Source organism: Cervus elaphus, chromosome 20 (assembly GCF_910594005.1).
Source record: "Cervus elaphus chromosome 20, mCerEla1.1, whole genome shotgun sequence".
In the NCBI taxonomy this organism is placed as follows: Eukaryota; Metazoa; Chordata; class Mammalia; order Artiodactyla; family Cervidae; genus Cervus; species Cervus elaphus.
In genome coordinates, this window is record NC_057834.1 from 32,883,306 (window position 1) to 32,896,416 (window position 13,111).

General features: G+C 39.0%; 1 protein-coding gene across 7 annotated transcripts in view; it reads left to right on the forward strand.

The window, feature by feature from the left end:
• Positions 1-13,111, forward strand: part of DCAF8 (DDB1 and CUL4 associated factor 8) — a 40,258-nt gene that overhangs the window by 21,091 nt on the left and 6,056 nt on the right. For all 7 annotated transcript variants that reach the window (XM_043878965.1, XM_043878968.1, XM_043878963.1 and 4 more), the window contains 4 exons: positions 4,017-4,127; positions 10,964-11,036; positions 11,519-11,576; positions 12,087-12,194. In XM_043878965.1, the coding sequence (XP_043734900.1) occupies positions 4,017-4,127; positions 10,964-11,036; positions 11,519-11,576; positions 12,087-12,194 (350 nt within the window). The remainder of the gene's footprint in view (positions 1-4,016; positions 4,128-10,963; positions 11,037-11,518; positions 11,577-12,086; positions 12,195-13,111) is intronic.

The following is a 13,111-nucleotide window of genomic DNA, read 5'->3' on the forward strand; positions in this document are numbered from 1 at the left end:
GGTGCCATAGAAAGAGCATAGCATCTTGTTTGTGTCCAGGCAGGCCTAGGTCAGGTATGAACCTGCGCGTTACTAGTAGTGACCCATGTAACCTTTCTGAGCTTCAGTGTCTTCAGCCTCACTGTGAATATAATCAGTCAGTCCCATTCTCTCTCTCTTTCTCTGGTTTCTGTGAGGGTGATTGATCAATGTGTTTGATACCTCAGCATAGTGTCTGGCAGCAAGGGTTTTTTTTTTTGACGGCACTGTGTCTTTATTGCTGTGCTGGTTTTTCTCTAGTTGCAGTGAGTGGGGCTACTCTCTAGTTGCGTGTGCAGACTTCTCTCTGTGGTAGTTTTTCTTGTTGTGGATCGTGGGCTCTATGGCACGTGGGCTTCAGTAGTTGTGTCCAAGGGCCCAGTAGTTTGGTTCCTGGGCTCCAGAGCACAGGCTCAGTAGTTGTGGCAGACGGGCTTAGCTGCTCTATGGCATGTGGGATCTTCCTGGATCAGGGATCAAACCTGTGTCTCCGCGCTGTCAGGCGAATTCTTTGCCACTGAGTCACCAGGGAAGCCTGGCACTGTGGTTATAACTGATTAAATTGTAACTAATTAGTTTACTTTTTTCATTTTTATTGAGCTTATAATAAGATACATCTTTTTTAAAAAACTCAGTAATGAAGGACATGGACAAAATGTAAATGCTACCTCATGTATACCTCCCCTGCCTCCCACTTTTCTAGCTGTTGATAACTATTGTTAAAAAGTTTGAAAAAAAAAAATTTTTTTTGAGTGCCTTTTCAGTCCTTTTTGTGTGCATTTACGTATCTTTACCATATACATATACACTTGCCCTCCAATGTGGGATAATTGTATGTATAGATAAACTTGCATGTATGTTATATTATTGCAATTTGCCTTTTTCACATTATAATGCATTTTGGAGATATTTCTACGTCAGACCAACAAGGCCTGCCTCATTTTTAACCATGACATTGTATATCGTAGCATTGGTGTACCACAGTTTGTTTAATGATGACTTAGTTGATAGATTATCTAGATTATTTACTGAATTGTTTTAAAAATTATATATATATATATATATATATATATTTAATATGCCATATTGGAAGTTTACTTTGGGATCACAGAGTATTCAACTTTACAGATATTTTCCCCCCTTAAAAATTATCTTAAATCTTATAAGTGAATACCAATATTGAGTAAGGGATATCACTGATTTTACAAAGCATACAAGTAAAATATATGTTAATTAGGTGATATAATCTTAAGGCTGATTATTATCAGACTTTTAGAGAGATAAGTATAGAAAAAGTTGTCTACAAAGTGGAAGAATTTAAAATAACTGGTTAAAGGATGGAAATGTTTTTGGCTTGTGGAAAGGATATGTTGGTTATTTATATAAAACTTCAAGAGGATGAAGGTAGAGAGAGAGTGAATGGATTTCTACTGGAAAGGGAACAGGCCTGGGTGATAAAGGTGCTACCTTCAGTCCTAGTGTGTAGTTATCTAGCTTTGAGAAATCATTTAACCTCCTAAACTGAATGATGTTTGTTATTTTCAATTCTAAAGTTCTGTGGTTCTATGATAATAATGGAACATTAGCAAGTTTTCCAGAGAGGGGTGGGAAGGGCAAAGATGGAAAAAATGATAGGAGTTTGTTTGGTCTGCTCTGGTAGAGAGTTGTGAAGCAGAACAAGATCCTCTGAATCAGGTTCAGAGGAAAACTACTATTAACCCACAAGAAACTGGGAATCTAGTTCAAGTAATGGGCAGAGCACATGACTTTGGCAAATAATGGAATGTGTGATGAAATGTTGTAGGCAGAAAATCTGACTGAGAGTTGACCAGTGAATCTAGATGCAAGCCATAATAGATGGGATAGAAATTAAACAGGGGAACATAGGACGAACTTATAGTAGGAGGAGGTCCAGATTCTGAGCTGGGAAAATAAGAGACAATGGGCCTTCAAAAAGTTTTTGCTTTAGGGGTTGAATTAGTAAAAGACCAGAGGTCAGAGAAGTGAATGTGAAGGTCGGAGCTAGAATATGTTAAGCTGGTGCCTTAACATCTGCTTCTATGCAAGGCATTTTTGTATGAGATTGACATAGGGGGATATTTCCTTTTTGTATCCATTAATAGCTGACTCTCTGGAAGCTGGTAAAATTGTCTAATGTCATAGGAAAAGAGTTAGATTTAGAGCTTTGGGGGGGATATTCCTTTAGCCAGTGGAAGCTAGTTTGAGATATTCTTCAAAAGAATCCTTTGGTTTGATCCATAATTTCCCTTTTTCTTAGAGCATACCTGCTCATTAAAACCGCAAGTTTTAAGGCAAAATTTGGTAAATTTGTTTCATATGATTTTGTCTGCTGCCTTGCTCTGGTGTCAAAACTTTTTTTTCCCCTGCTACCATTATTAATCATATTTATACCTCTGCATTTTCCCTGGAGAGCTCAAGGTACTCTGTGTATCTATATACTGGGAGAGAGAATTGTTTGTTTTAGGTGAACACATGGAGACATGGGAAGACTGAGCTCTTCATCAGGATTAGATGACAGTGCAGCCAGTGCTTCATAATCTTTCACCTCAGTGTCCTCATTGCGCGTCTGCCTGGTAAACTTTATGTTGGTCTGACCCTCTCCTGAAAAAACCCAGATTGCTTAGGAAATGAGACAGTTCTCTGAAAAAGAGCAGCATCTACTCCTATTCCTCTTTCCTTGTCTAAAACTCAGAGCTGCCTCTTCTCCATTGCTAATTTTGTTCCTGAAACTCTTTTTTGATTTGTTTTCTGCCTTGTGTTTTTGAGGGTTGGGTACGTGTGTATTTATTTTTCCCCTAATGACATTTATTTTTAATGACCTCTATACACTGTTCTTTTAATGGAAAACTACAGAGATTTTAAAATTAAATACTAATAAAATTTCTCCTCTTTGCCTAGAACAGTTTAGGTTGGAGTGACTTTGACCATGTAGAGAGGATGCTAACATCATTTACAAAGAAACTTGTCATAATTGTAGTTCTTTCTCTAAGTACCAGAAATGAACAAAAGCTTAGAATTAAAAATGAAAACTCTTATTCATAATTGCCAAAACTTGGAAGCAACCAAGCTGTACTTCAGTAGGTGAATGGATAAACTATGGTATACCCAGATAATAGAGTATTATTTGGCACTAAAAAAAAAAATACCTTTCCTGTCTTTTTTCTATAAATTTACTAATCCTTATGATGTCATGTTTGACAGGTTGGACACTTCAATCTGGAAAGAGTAGTCATAGTGCCACCCTTAAGGTGGGACAAATTATGGAAATTTTATAAGGTTTCCTTGAGGTCCATGCCCTCTTCAGAATCACCGATTTTTGTAGTGCAACCAGAAAAATAATTCAGAAATTATTTTCAGCCTTAAAAATAGCTATCTTCATAAGAATCTCCTCTCCTAATTTTCTTCAAATAAGGGAACACTAATATTGTTTCCCTTTGGATTAACTGTAGCTTACCATTTTTCTTTGTGCATTTTAAAACTGTGTTTTAAGTGATGCTTCTCTGGAATCTGGGAGATAGATTCTGACCTTAAAGTCTTTTCTGTCCACTGTTCCTATGATTCATCCTCCTCTCACTCCCTGCTCCCAGATGATTGGAAAGATATATTTGTAAGTAAAAGATGGGAAAATGTGGGTATTGTCTCTTTAGTGGTTGGTTATCATCATACTGAACTCAGACTGAGACTCTGGGGAGTGATACTTTCATACACGTTTAATTTTATACTTCTTGAGGAACACCATAAAATTACTACATGTTTTATTCCATTTCCAAAGTAGCACTTAGTAAATATATATGGCAGTGGGTTATATTTTTCTTTTCTTGTTCCAATGTACAAACAAAACCACTTTTTTCTTTCTTTCCAAATGAAAATCTGTTTGGTTTCTTATTAGCTGTGTCTGCATTACTCTCTGTTCTCACTTGCCATGACTATCTGAATCTTTAGGAGAATATAACGTTTGTACTTTTCTGCTCTTGAAGGAAACTGGTGGTGACAAAAGAAAAGGAGAAGAAAGTGGGGCTGTATACAATCTATGTGAATCCTGCCAATACCCACCAATTTGCAGTGGGTGGACGAGACCAGTTTGTAAGGTGAGTCTGTGGCTGTTTGTGTCTTTGAGAGTTTGAGATTGTGATGCTTTGTGTACTACCAGCTGTCCCTCTTGGAAAGGTATGAATTGCCTAGAAATCCATTAACCACCATCTTTGATTTTTTTCCATTTTCCAAAGAGTTTAAACTTCTGTGATATATTCTGTTCCCTAATTAGCATTCCCTGAGGGATGGCTTGACATGTTGCAGATATTATCAAGTTTAAGGAAGTTTGATGAATTGACCAAGGTCTCCACCTAGTAGTTAGCGTAAACCCAGGTTTACTAGCAAATGCTCTATTTAGTAAATACTTTCCACCATTTTTCATATGTAAGTTAACATGCACGAGAAATTTTGGATACTGGTTTCAGATTCAGAAATGATTTATTTGACTTGGAAATTCTCACTGTGTACTGAGAGATTTTGGCTCCTAGTATCCTGAACCACTTTTCTTTATCCTTAGTGATATTTTTATTTTGAACATTTCTTGTAACATTGTCTATTGAGGCATATCCTAAGGGAAACAGAGTTTATGGATTCAGTCCATGACTACATGTGACTGCAGTTAGTTTCCTTGACCCTTTGTCACAGTTACATCCCATTCCTACCCAATTGGTCTGTCTCAAGTATATTTTTTTAGTTGCCAAGGGGTCATCAGTTTGAAAGGGAGGAAGGAGAGGTTTATAGAAAAATAAATGACTTTATGCTTTTCTGATAGTGGTGAAATACATGATCTTCCTTTTTAAATGAGAGGGTATTTTTTATAATTGTATTCTGTAATTACTTTTATTAATAATCACAGGGATAGATTAACTGTTTAGAAATCCCTGAGAAACGATCTTAATTTATTGAAGAACCCTGCAAGAGAACTGGGGAACTTTGTTACTCTCTTATTCCCCTGTTTTCATTGCCTTCTAAATTCCTTTTCTTTATTGACCAATAGCAAATGTGTAGCAGTAGATTTTTTTTTTAAAGATAAGAAGCTGTTGATCAAAAAAGGGGGCTTAGTTGTTGGAACTTTCAAGTGCTACTTCCTCCAAAAAAGCATTTACTGGAATTTCTAGTTTGGATTTCCTGCTTGAGCTCTGGATTCATTGAAAAGTCTGTGAATTCAGATAATTCAACCACAAGGACCTTGATGTTTGGAGGAAAATGGAGGCATCGTCTGTATTGATAACTGCAATTGATAATGCCTTTATCCAAAATTGATACTTTCTGAGGGTTAGAATGGGGCTGGAAATTAGTTTCAGTATTTTGACACAAGGAGAAATACTCAGATCTTCTGACTTTTATCAGCCTCAGTGTTCTTTATCCCTTTGTATGTGCCAAATTCTCAGCGTGTAATAGGCTGTTTACTTGACAGAAGCACATGTAGATTTTGAGGCACAGCTGGTGATGGACAGGGAAGCCTGGCAAGCTGCTGTCTATGGGGTTGCAAAGAGTCAGACACGACTGAGTGACTGAACTGAGCTGATCGCCTATGAGCAGATGGCCCTTCCAACACCCTAGCTCTTCTCGCATCATCTTCAGTTTCTCTGGCACTTCTTCAGTTCATTGAGTATATTGGAATTCTTCCTTTCTGATTCTTTCTTTGACAGAACTTTAGGTTCACCTTACAGTACGAATCTGAAAATATTTTTGCTGAATATTTTATATCATAGCACTATTAGCTTTCACTAGCCTGAGGGAAAACCTCTAAGGGAGTACAGAGAAATCGCTTATTTATCATCAAGGCTTTTGCATCGTAAACACTGAATTTTAGTTTAGGATTGTGAAGGAGCATTTAAGGGAAACCTTAGAGAGTCATGCTTTTTGGAATATGATCAAAAAGCGGGGAGGGTAGGGAGAAAGAAAAAAGGTAGGCAAGTGAGGAGTGGTATCAATTTGAGTCTCTGCTACTAAATCCTGCTTGGGTTGGTATAAGAATTTACAGGAGTGAAGGAAAGGAGACTGTATAAGATAAATGAATCTTGTGGTGATAGATTTGGCAGTGTGATTGGTTGACATGTAAATTTATTGCTAAAGGATTTAGTGTAGGCCCAGATTTATAACACAGAGTGAATAAATAGTCCCTTTGCTTCCCTATTGTTATCAGTGACACTGAGAGAACACTAGGTTAAAGGCACATGGCAGGAAGAGGAGGTGAGGAGGGAAGAGAAGGGCTTAAAGTTAGTGAGGACCTGGAGGCCTGTGGAGAGAAATGCAGTAAGGATGTTGAGGCAGTGCTGAAGCTATTCTTTATTTGATTTAAAATGTCAAGGGCACAGGAAGACTCAATAATGTGGAGATGTCAGTTCTTCTCAACTTGAGTTGTTGATTCAGTGCAATTCCAGTCAAAATTCCAGCAAGATATTTTATGTATATCAACAAACAGATTCTAAAGTTTGTGAGATGAAAATAAAGATCTAAAATAACCAAAACCATATCGAGGGAGAAGAACAAAGTTGGAGGCCTGATACTACCCAACTTCAAGACTTCCTATAAAGCTGCAGTAATTCAGACAGCATTGTATTGGTGAAAGAGACAAATAGATCAAAGGGACAGAATAGAGAGCCCAGAAATAGACCCCCATAAATATAGTTGAGCTGGGGCTTCCCTGGTGGTCCAGTGGTTAAGACTCCATGCTCTCAATGCAGGAGACACGGGTTCAAACCCTGGTCGGGGAACTAAGATCCCACATGCCATAGAGCATGGCCAAAACAAAAATAAATAAACACCTTTATTTAAAAAAAAAAATATATATATATATATATATAGTTGAGCTATCTTTGACAAAGATGCAAAGGCAAAAAAATGGAGAAAAGACAGTCTCTGCAATATATGGTGCTGAAACAACTGGACATCCACGTATAAAAACTGAATCTAGATATAGACCTTACACCCTTCACAAAAGTTAACTCAAAATGGATAATACACCTGAAAGTAAAACCCAAAGCTATAAAACTCCTAGAAGGTAACATAGGAGAAAACCTAGAAGACCTTCAGTATGGTGGTGGCTTTTTAGATATAGCATTATAAAGATATCCATGAAAGAAAAAATTGATAGGTTAGATCTCATTAAAATTAAAAACTTCTGCTCTGTGACAGTATCTTTCAAGAGAATTAGAAGATAAGCCACAGACTGAGAGAAAATACTTGCAAAAGGAACATCTGATGAAGGACTGTTATCCAAAATACATAAATAACTCTTAAATCTCAACAGCAAAAAACAACTCAGTCAAAAAATGGGCTAAAGACCTTAACAGACACCTCAGTTAAGAAGATACTCAGATAAGTGAATGGAAAGATGACCATCAGGAAAGATGCATACAGTGCAAAATGATAACAGATGCTTTGGAAGACAGTTTGACAGTGTCTCCAAAACTGGCACCCTGTGATCCAGCAGTTAAGCTCCTTGGTATTTACCTAATGAAATTGAAAACATATGTCTATACAGAAACCTGTACATGGATGACTATAGCTGTATTCATAATTGCCAAACTTTGGAAGCAACCAACATGTTCTTCAGTATGTGAAATGGTGGTATATCTAGACAATGGAAGATAATTTACCACTAGAAAGAAATGCGCCATCAAGTCATGAAAAGACATGGAGGAATCTTAAATGCATATTACTGAGTGGAAAAAAAAAGCCAGTATATAAGGACTTCATACTGTATGTTCTAACAGTATGACATTCTGGAAAAGGCAAAACTGTGGAAATAGGATCAGTGATAGCCAGGGGTGGGGTGGGGCAAGAGAGAGGAATAGGCAGTGGATTTTTATGGCAGTGGAAATACTCTTGTGATGTTAATGGTGGATATATGTCATTATACATTTATCCAAGCCTATAGAATGTAGAGTAAACTGTAGATTTTGAGTGATTATGGTATATCAGTGTAGGTTTTTTAAAAAACTACCATTTTGGTGAGTGATTTAGAATCAGAGAGGCTGTACATGTGTGAGGGCAGAGAGTGTATGGAAAACATCTGTACGGCTCTCTGTTTTGTTGTATACCTAAAACTGCTTAATAAAGTAAAGTATTATAAATCAAAAACAAAAATTTTTTTGAATGACAAGCTTCTGTCCTGTGCTCAAATAATAAGAGAATTTTTAAAAATTTTTGTATCACCACTTTCTAGCATAGGGGTTAGCAGTCTACCCTGTTTTTGTAAACAAAGTTTTATTGGAACATAGCCATAGCCATTTGTTACTGTGACAGAAACTGGATGGCCCTGCCAGCTTAAAATAATTACTGCCTTGCCATTTAAGAAAAAATTTGCCAACCCCTAGTCTCAGCATCATATCTAGAATATAGTAGGTTCTTAATAAATACTTATGGAAGAAAGAGGAAGATAAAAGAAGGGCAAAGAGCTTTAGATACTGAGGAACACAGACTGTTCCATACACCAAAATATTAAATACTTAATTTAAATTTTTTTTACTAATTTGATGACTTGGGAACATAATGATGACCTAGTGATATTTGAAAGCTGTTGATTGAGACTTAGAGGGGAAACAAATCTGATTGTTAGCAGCTATATTTGCTGAAGAGTAGTAATTGGTAGTACAGCAGTCTCCTACTTGTCTTCTTTATTTTATTGGTTCATTTAAAAAACATTTCCTGGATAGTCTGTTTATGCAGAATATTTGTTAATGAATTGTGGAGAATACAAACATACATTGATTCGTTTGTTTATTCACCTAGCACTTACTGAGCATTTGCTCTGTGCTAGATACACAGTTGACTAGACGCAGTTTCAGCCTTCAGGGAGGATTCTGAAGAAACAGATATATAAGGATTAAAAACATTAAGTAACTTACCCAATATTACTCATCTAGTAAGTAGCATAGTATCTGAACTCAGTTCAGACTCCTTCAATATGGTGGAAACCATTAACTATGCTGTTCTTTCTCACAAAAGAAAATTAAAGACAAATGGGAAATATTTCAGGTAAAGGAAACACAGTTGTTTTAGGATAATAAGATGAGACATGGTGTATTCAAGGAAGCATAGCTTTGTGTGTGTGTGTGTGTGTGTAATGTATAGGATCTTTGGGAAGTGGTAGGCAGCCATATTGAGCAGTTTGAACCTTATTTACTAGAAAGTACAAAATCACTGAAGAGATTTAATTATGGAATTTACATTAAATTTTTCATGTTAGATGTAATTCTGGTGACAATATGAGCAAGGAAATCAGTTAGAAGGTTACTGCAGATAATGTAGGCAAAAAATGAATAAGAGTGGAGAAAGCAGATATAGTGAAGAAATACACCCAGGAAGTCAAATTGTTGACAGGAAAGAATTATATGAGAGAAAGGACCTGATTTTTGGTTTGGCCACCTGAATTTAGGATGGTGCCGTTAACAAAGATTTGGGGGAAGGGGTAGACCTTGAACGATCTTAATTTAAGGAGAATGATTTTACTTTTGGGCATTCCATTACAACATTCATTTGGCATGTGGCTGTAAATGTAGAGCTCACTCAGAACAAGTGTGGGCTGGAGACACAGATCTAAGAGACATGTATCTACATATAGGTGGTAGTTAAAATGTTGGTAATGGAATTTGATCACCAGAAGAAAGTATAGTGCAGAATGCTTCCTCCCTTTTGAGTCTCTGGCCTCTTTGAGAATATGAGAACTATGATCCCATCTCCTTGGAAAAATACATGTAAGCACAGTTTTTGGGCATTCACATATACTTGAACTCTAGGTTTTAAAATTTCCTTACACAGAGTCAGAGAACTTAAGACTAGACCTTTGAGCAACATTAGCATTGAAGGGATGAACAAAGAAGCACAAGTCCATGTGCTTGTGGTTGGATATCAAGGAAGGAAAGTGTTTCAGGGAAGGAGTAATGAATAATGTCAAAAGAGGAGAGAAAGACCTAAAAAAGTATCTTGTTGGCATTGGCGGTTAGACTACTTATGACTTTAGCCAGAGAAGTTTCAGTAGTGAATTGAAAGCCAAAGCTAGATTAGAATGGATCAAGAAATGAATAGGAGGTGAGGGAGTGAAAATGTTAAAAGCAGATTGCTCTTCTCCATAATCTAACTGAAGGCGTGGTGGGAAGGTGGGGGGACAGAAAAAGCAAGAGTGGGAAAGGTCAGTGGGAGAATTTGTAGAAAATGGGCAAACAGTGGTGAGGAAAGAGGGCTAATCAAGCGAACAAGGTCCTTGGAGGGATGAGACTCTTGAGACTGGAGGACACTGATATGCAAGGACAGCGACTAGATCTGGCTTGCTCCTCACTGTATTTCTAGCACCTGGTATACTACTTGGCACCTAATCTGTGTGTCATAAATGGTTGCACAAATGATTAAAGTTTGCATTGGAAAGATGAGGGAAGGTGAGGGTAGTTTGGTGCTTGATGGAAAAGGTGGAAGAATAGAGGGAGTCTTGGGATATAAATGGTAGCTTGTAATAGTTGTGGGGAGAACTAGCCAAATAAAATTTCAGGAAGGGATTGAGGACCCCCTGACTTAGAAAAAGCATGGTCTCTGCCCGTGGAGTAATGAACTGCATTGGGGAGACAGCATACATAGAAAAGGATCTGTAATGTTATTTCAGTGCAGATAAATAGTAAGCGACATAAAAGCTGAGAGAAGAGATAAGCCACTTCAAAATAATGGAACTTAGGATTACTACTTGAATGAGAAGTACCTGGATAAAAGAGTTTTGGTTTGGAAGAGGGGTGGGAGAAGATGTTTGAGGAAAAGCCTGAGCCAGAAGCCGAGTTGGGGAATGTCTTTTATCTGTTCTGACATCCGGCTGACTGCCGTTCTAGTCACTGCATTGAATTTCAGCTCTTCAAGGGTTGTTGGTAAGTTTTGACATTTTTCATTGCTTCTTCTGTAGGATTTATGACCAGAGGAAGATTGACGAGAATGAAAACAATGGAGTACTCAAGAAATTCTGCCCTCATCACCTGGTAAGATTCATGAAGGGCCAGTGGCTCCAGACTTCCCTGACTCAACCCCAAGCCTGCCACCAGACTTGCTGACATAGTGGGAAGAGCTTGGACTTTGGAGTCAAAAGACACCTAGATTTGATCCCTGGCTCTACCGTTTAGCAGTTTTGTGATCTTGGGCAGTCACCTTACCTCCTTTTAGCCTCAGTTTTCTTACCAACAGAGATAGAGATAACTGCCTTGTACCATGATGGTAAAGCCTAACAAGATAATGTGCGTATGAAATGGCTAACACACAGAAGACACCAGCAGAAAGCCCTCTCCCCCCATCTTGGTCAGGTTTCATCAGTGGTACTCCTGTCTGTCTGCCTCTCTGCCCCTCTCTGCCTCTCTCTCTCAGTCTCTGGGAGAAGACACAGGGGAGTGTGAAGGAAGCCTGTTTCCTGAAGGTGGTGTAATAATGGGGGGGTGGGGCGTCAGTCAGTATCTGCTCCTTATTGCAGGTGAACAGTGAGTCCAAAGCAAACATCACCTGCCTTGTGTACAGCCACGACGGCACAGGTACGTGAGCAGGGCCCAGCTCCTAGGCTGGCATGCCCCCTCTGTCTAGGGAGCTGCTGGGCCAGCGAGGCATGTGCCCTCCCGTGCTCACCACTGTGCTGGAGCTCCAGGTGGAGCCGTGGGGAGTAGTCGCTGACGGTGAGCACACAGTGGGAGGATGCAGCACACGACCCTTGGAGATGCCAGGCACTCGCAGAATGCCACAGGCGATATGTAGCAGGGCCTGTCCTAAAGTCCAGGCTACTTGCTTGAGCAGGTTCTTACGCCTTTGACTCATTCCTGAATTAATGGGTATGATCTTCCTGAGCATTCTGCTACCCCTGAGTTGGCAGCGTGTTCCTAGTCTACCCTAGACACCTGAATTGCTTGCTGTTCCAACTGAGTAAGATGGGCGCTATACCTGGGTGTCAGGAGGGGGCACTGCTGGCAAGAAGCCCCACCCCAGCCCCAGCTCCTAGTCCTAGCTCTTTTCAGCCTTTGCCTTCACTGCTGTGTGCTTGTTCTTGGCAGAGCTCCTGGCCAGCTACAATGATGAAGACATTTACCTCTTCAACTCCTCTCACAGTGATGGGGCCCAGTATATTAAGAGATATAAGGGCCACAGAAATAACGCCACAGGTGAGGCTGTCTTTCTAGGTTTCTGTACCCCAAGCCTGTTGATTTGAAGAGCCACAGTATCTCATTTAGGTTGTGCAAATAAGAGTTACCTAAAGGAGTTAGGCTACCCATCACCACAGGACAAGCCTAAGTGGGCTGAAGTTTTCATCGGCCCTCCTGTGCTAGAGGAGAGAGGGCTCAGGAGCATTTCTCACCACGATAGTGATGTTACTTGGTCTGGGTGTAAGTAAACTAGACTGACTATATAAAATATATATATATATATAAAACAAAACTTATGATTTCAGGTAACTTGAGAATTAAAAGACTTATTAGGGAGTTTGGGAGAGCCCTCCTTAGTTGGTTGTACTAAGACTAATTGCCTAAATAGGGGGGTGAGCTTGTACTTTCAAGGAAGAGGAAGATGAAGAAATAGTTCTTTTGCATGATGCAGAAGAGGAGGAATGCTGATAGCACCTCACCCAGGTTTGCTGTGACGATTGGCCTTCTTTGTTCTGTCTGCGGTTCCTAAACTTTGCTATAGATGAAGTCACCTGAAGCTGGCTCCCATACCCATACATTCAGACTTAATTGGTATAGGGTACAACTTGATTAGGAGTTTTCAAAAGCTACCTGTTTGATTCTTGTACAGACAAGTTGGAATCACTGCTCTTGGTTGTTATTAGTGCTCATAACAGATGTCTGTTATAATGTTGACTGGGAGAGAGCAGTTTTCCTTTTTCTCTTGAACTGTGAGAAGAGAGGGGGAATGCTATATTTAATCTTGGTCCATGGGCATACAGAAGGAAGTGTTCCAGTTCTGTGATTGATATGGAACTAGACATAGCAGTTGGGACTCCTGGATTCTCTTACTAATTTCAGAGGGTGGGGTCCTGTTGTTCAGTCTTGGTAGCAAGCCCACCTCAGGTGCTTTAGGC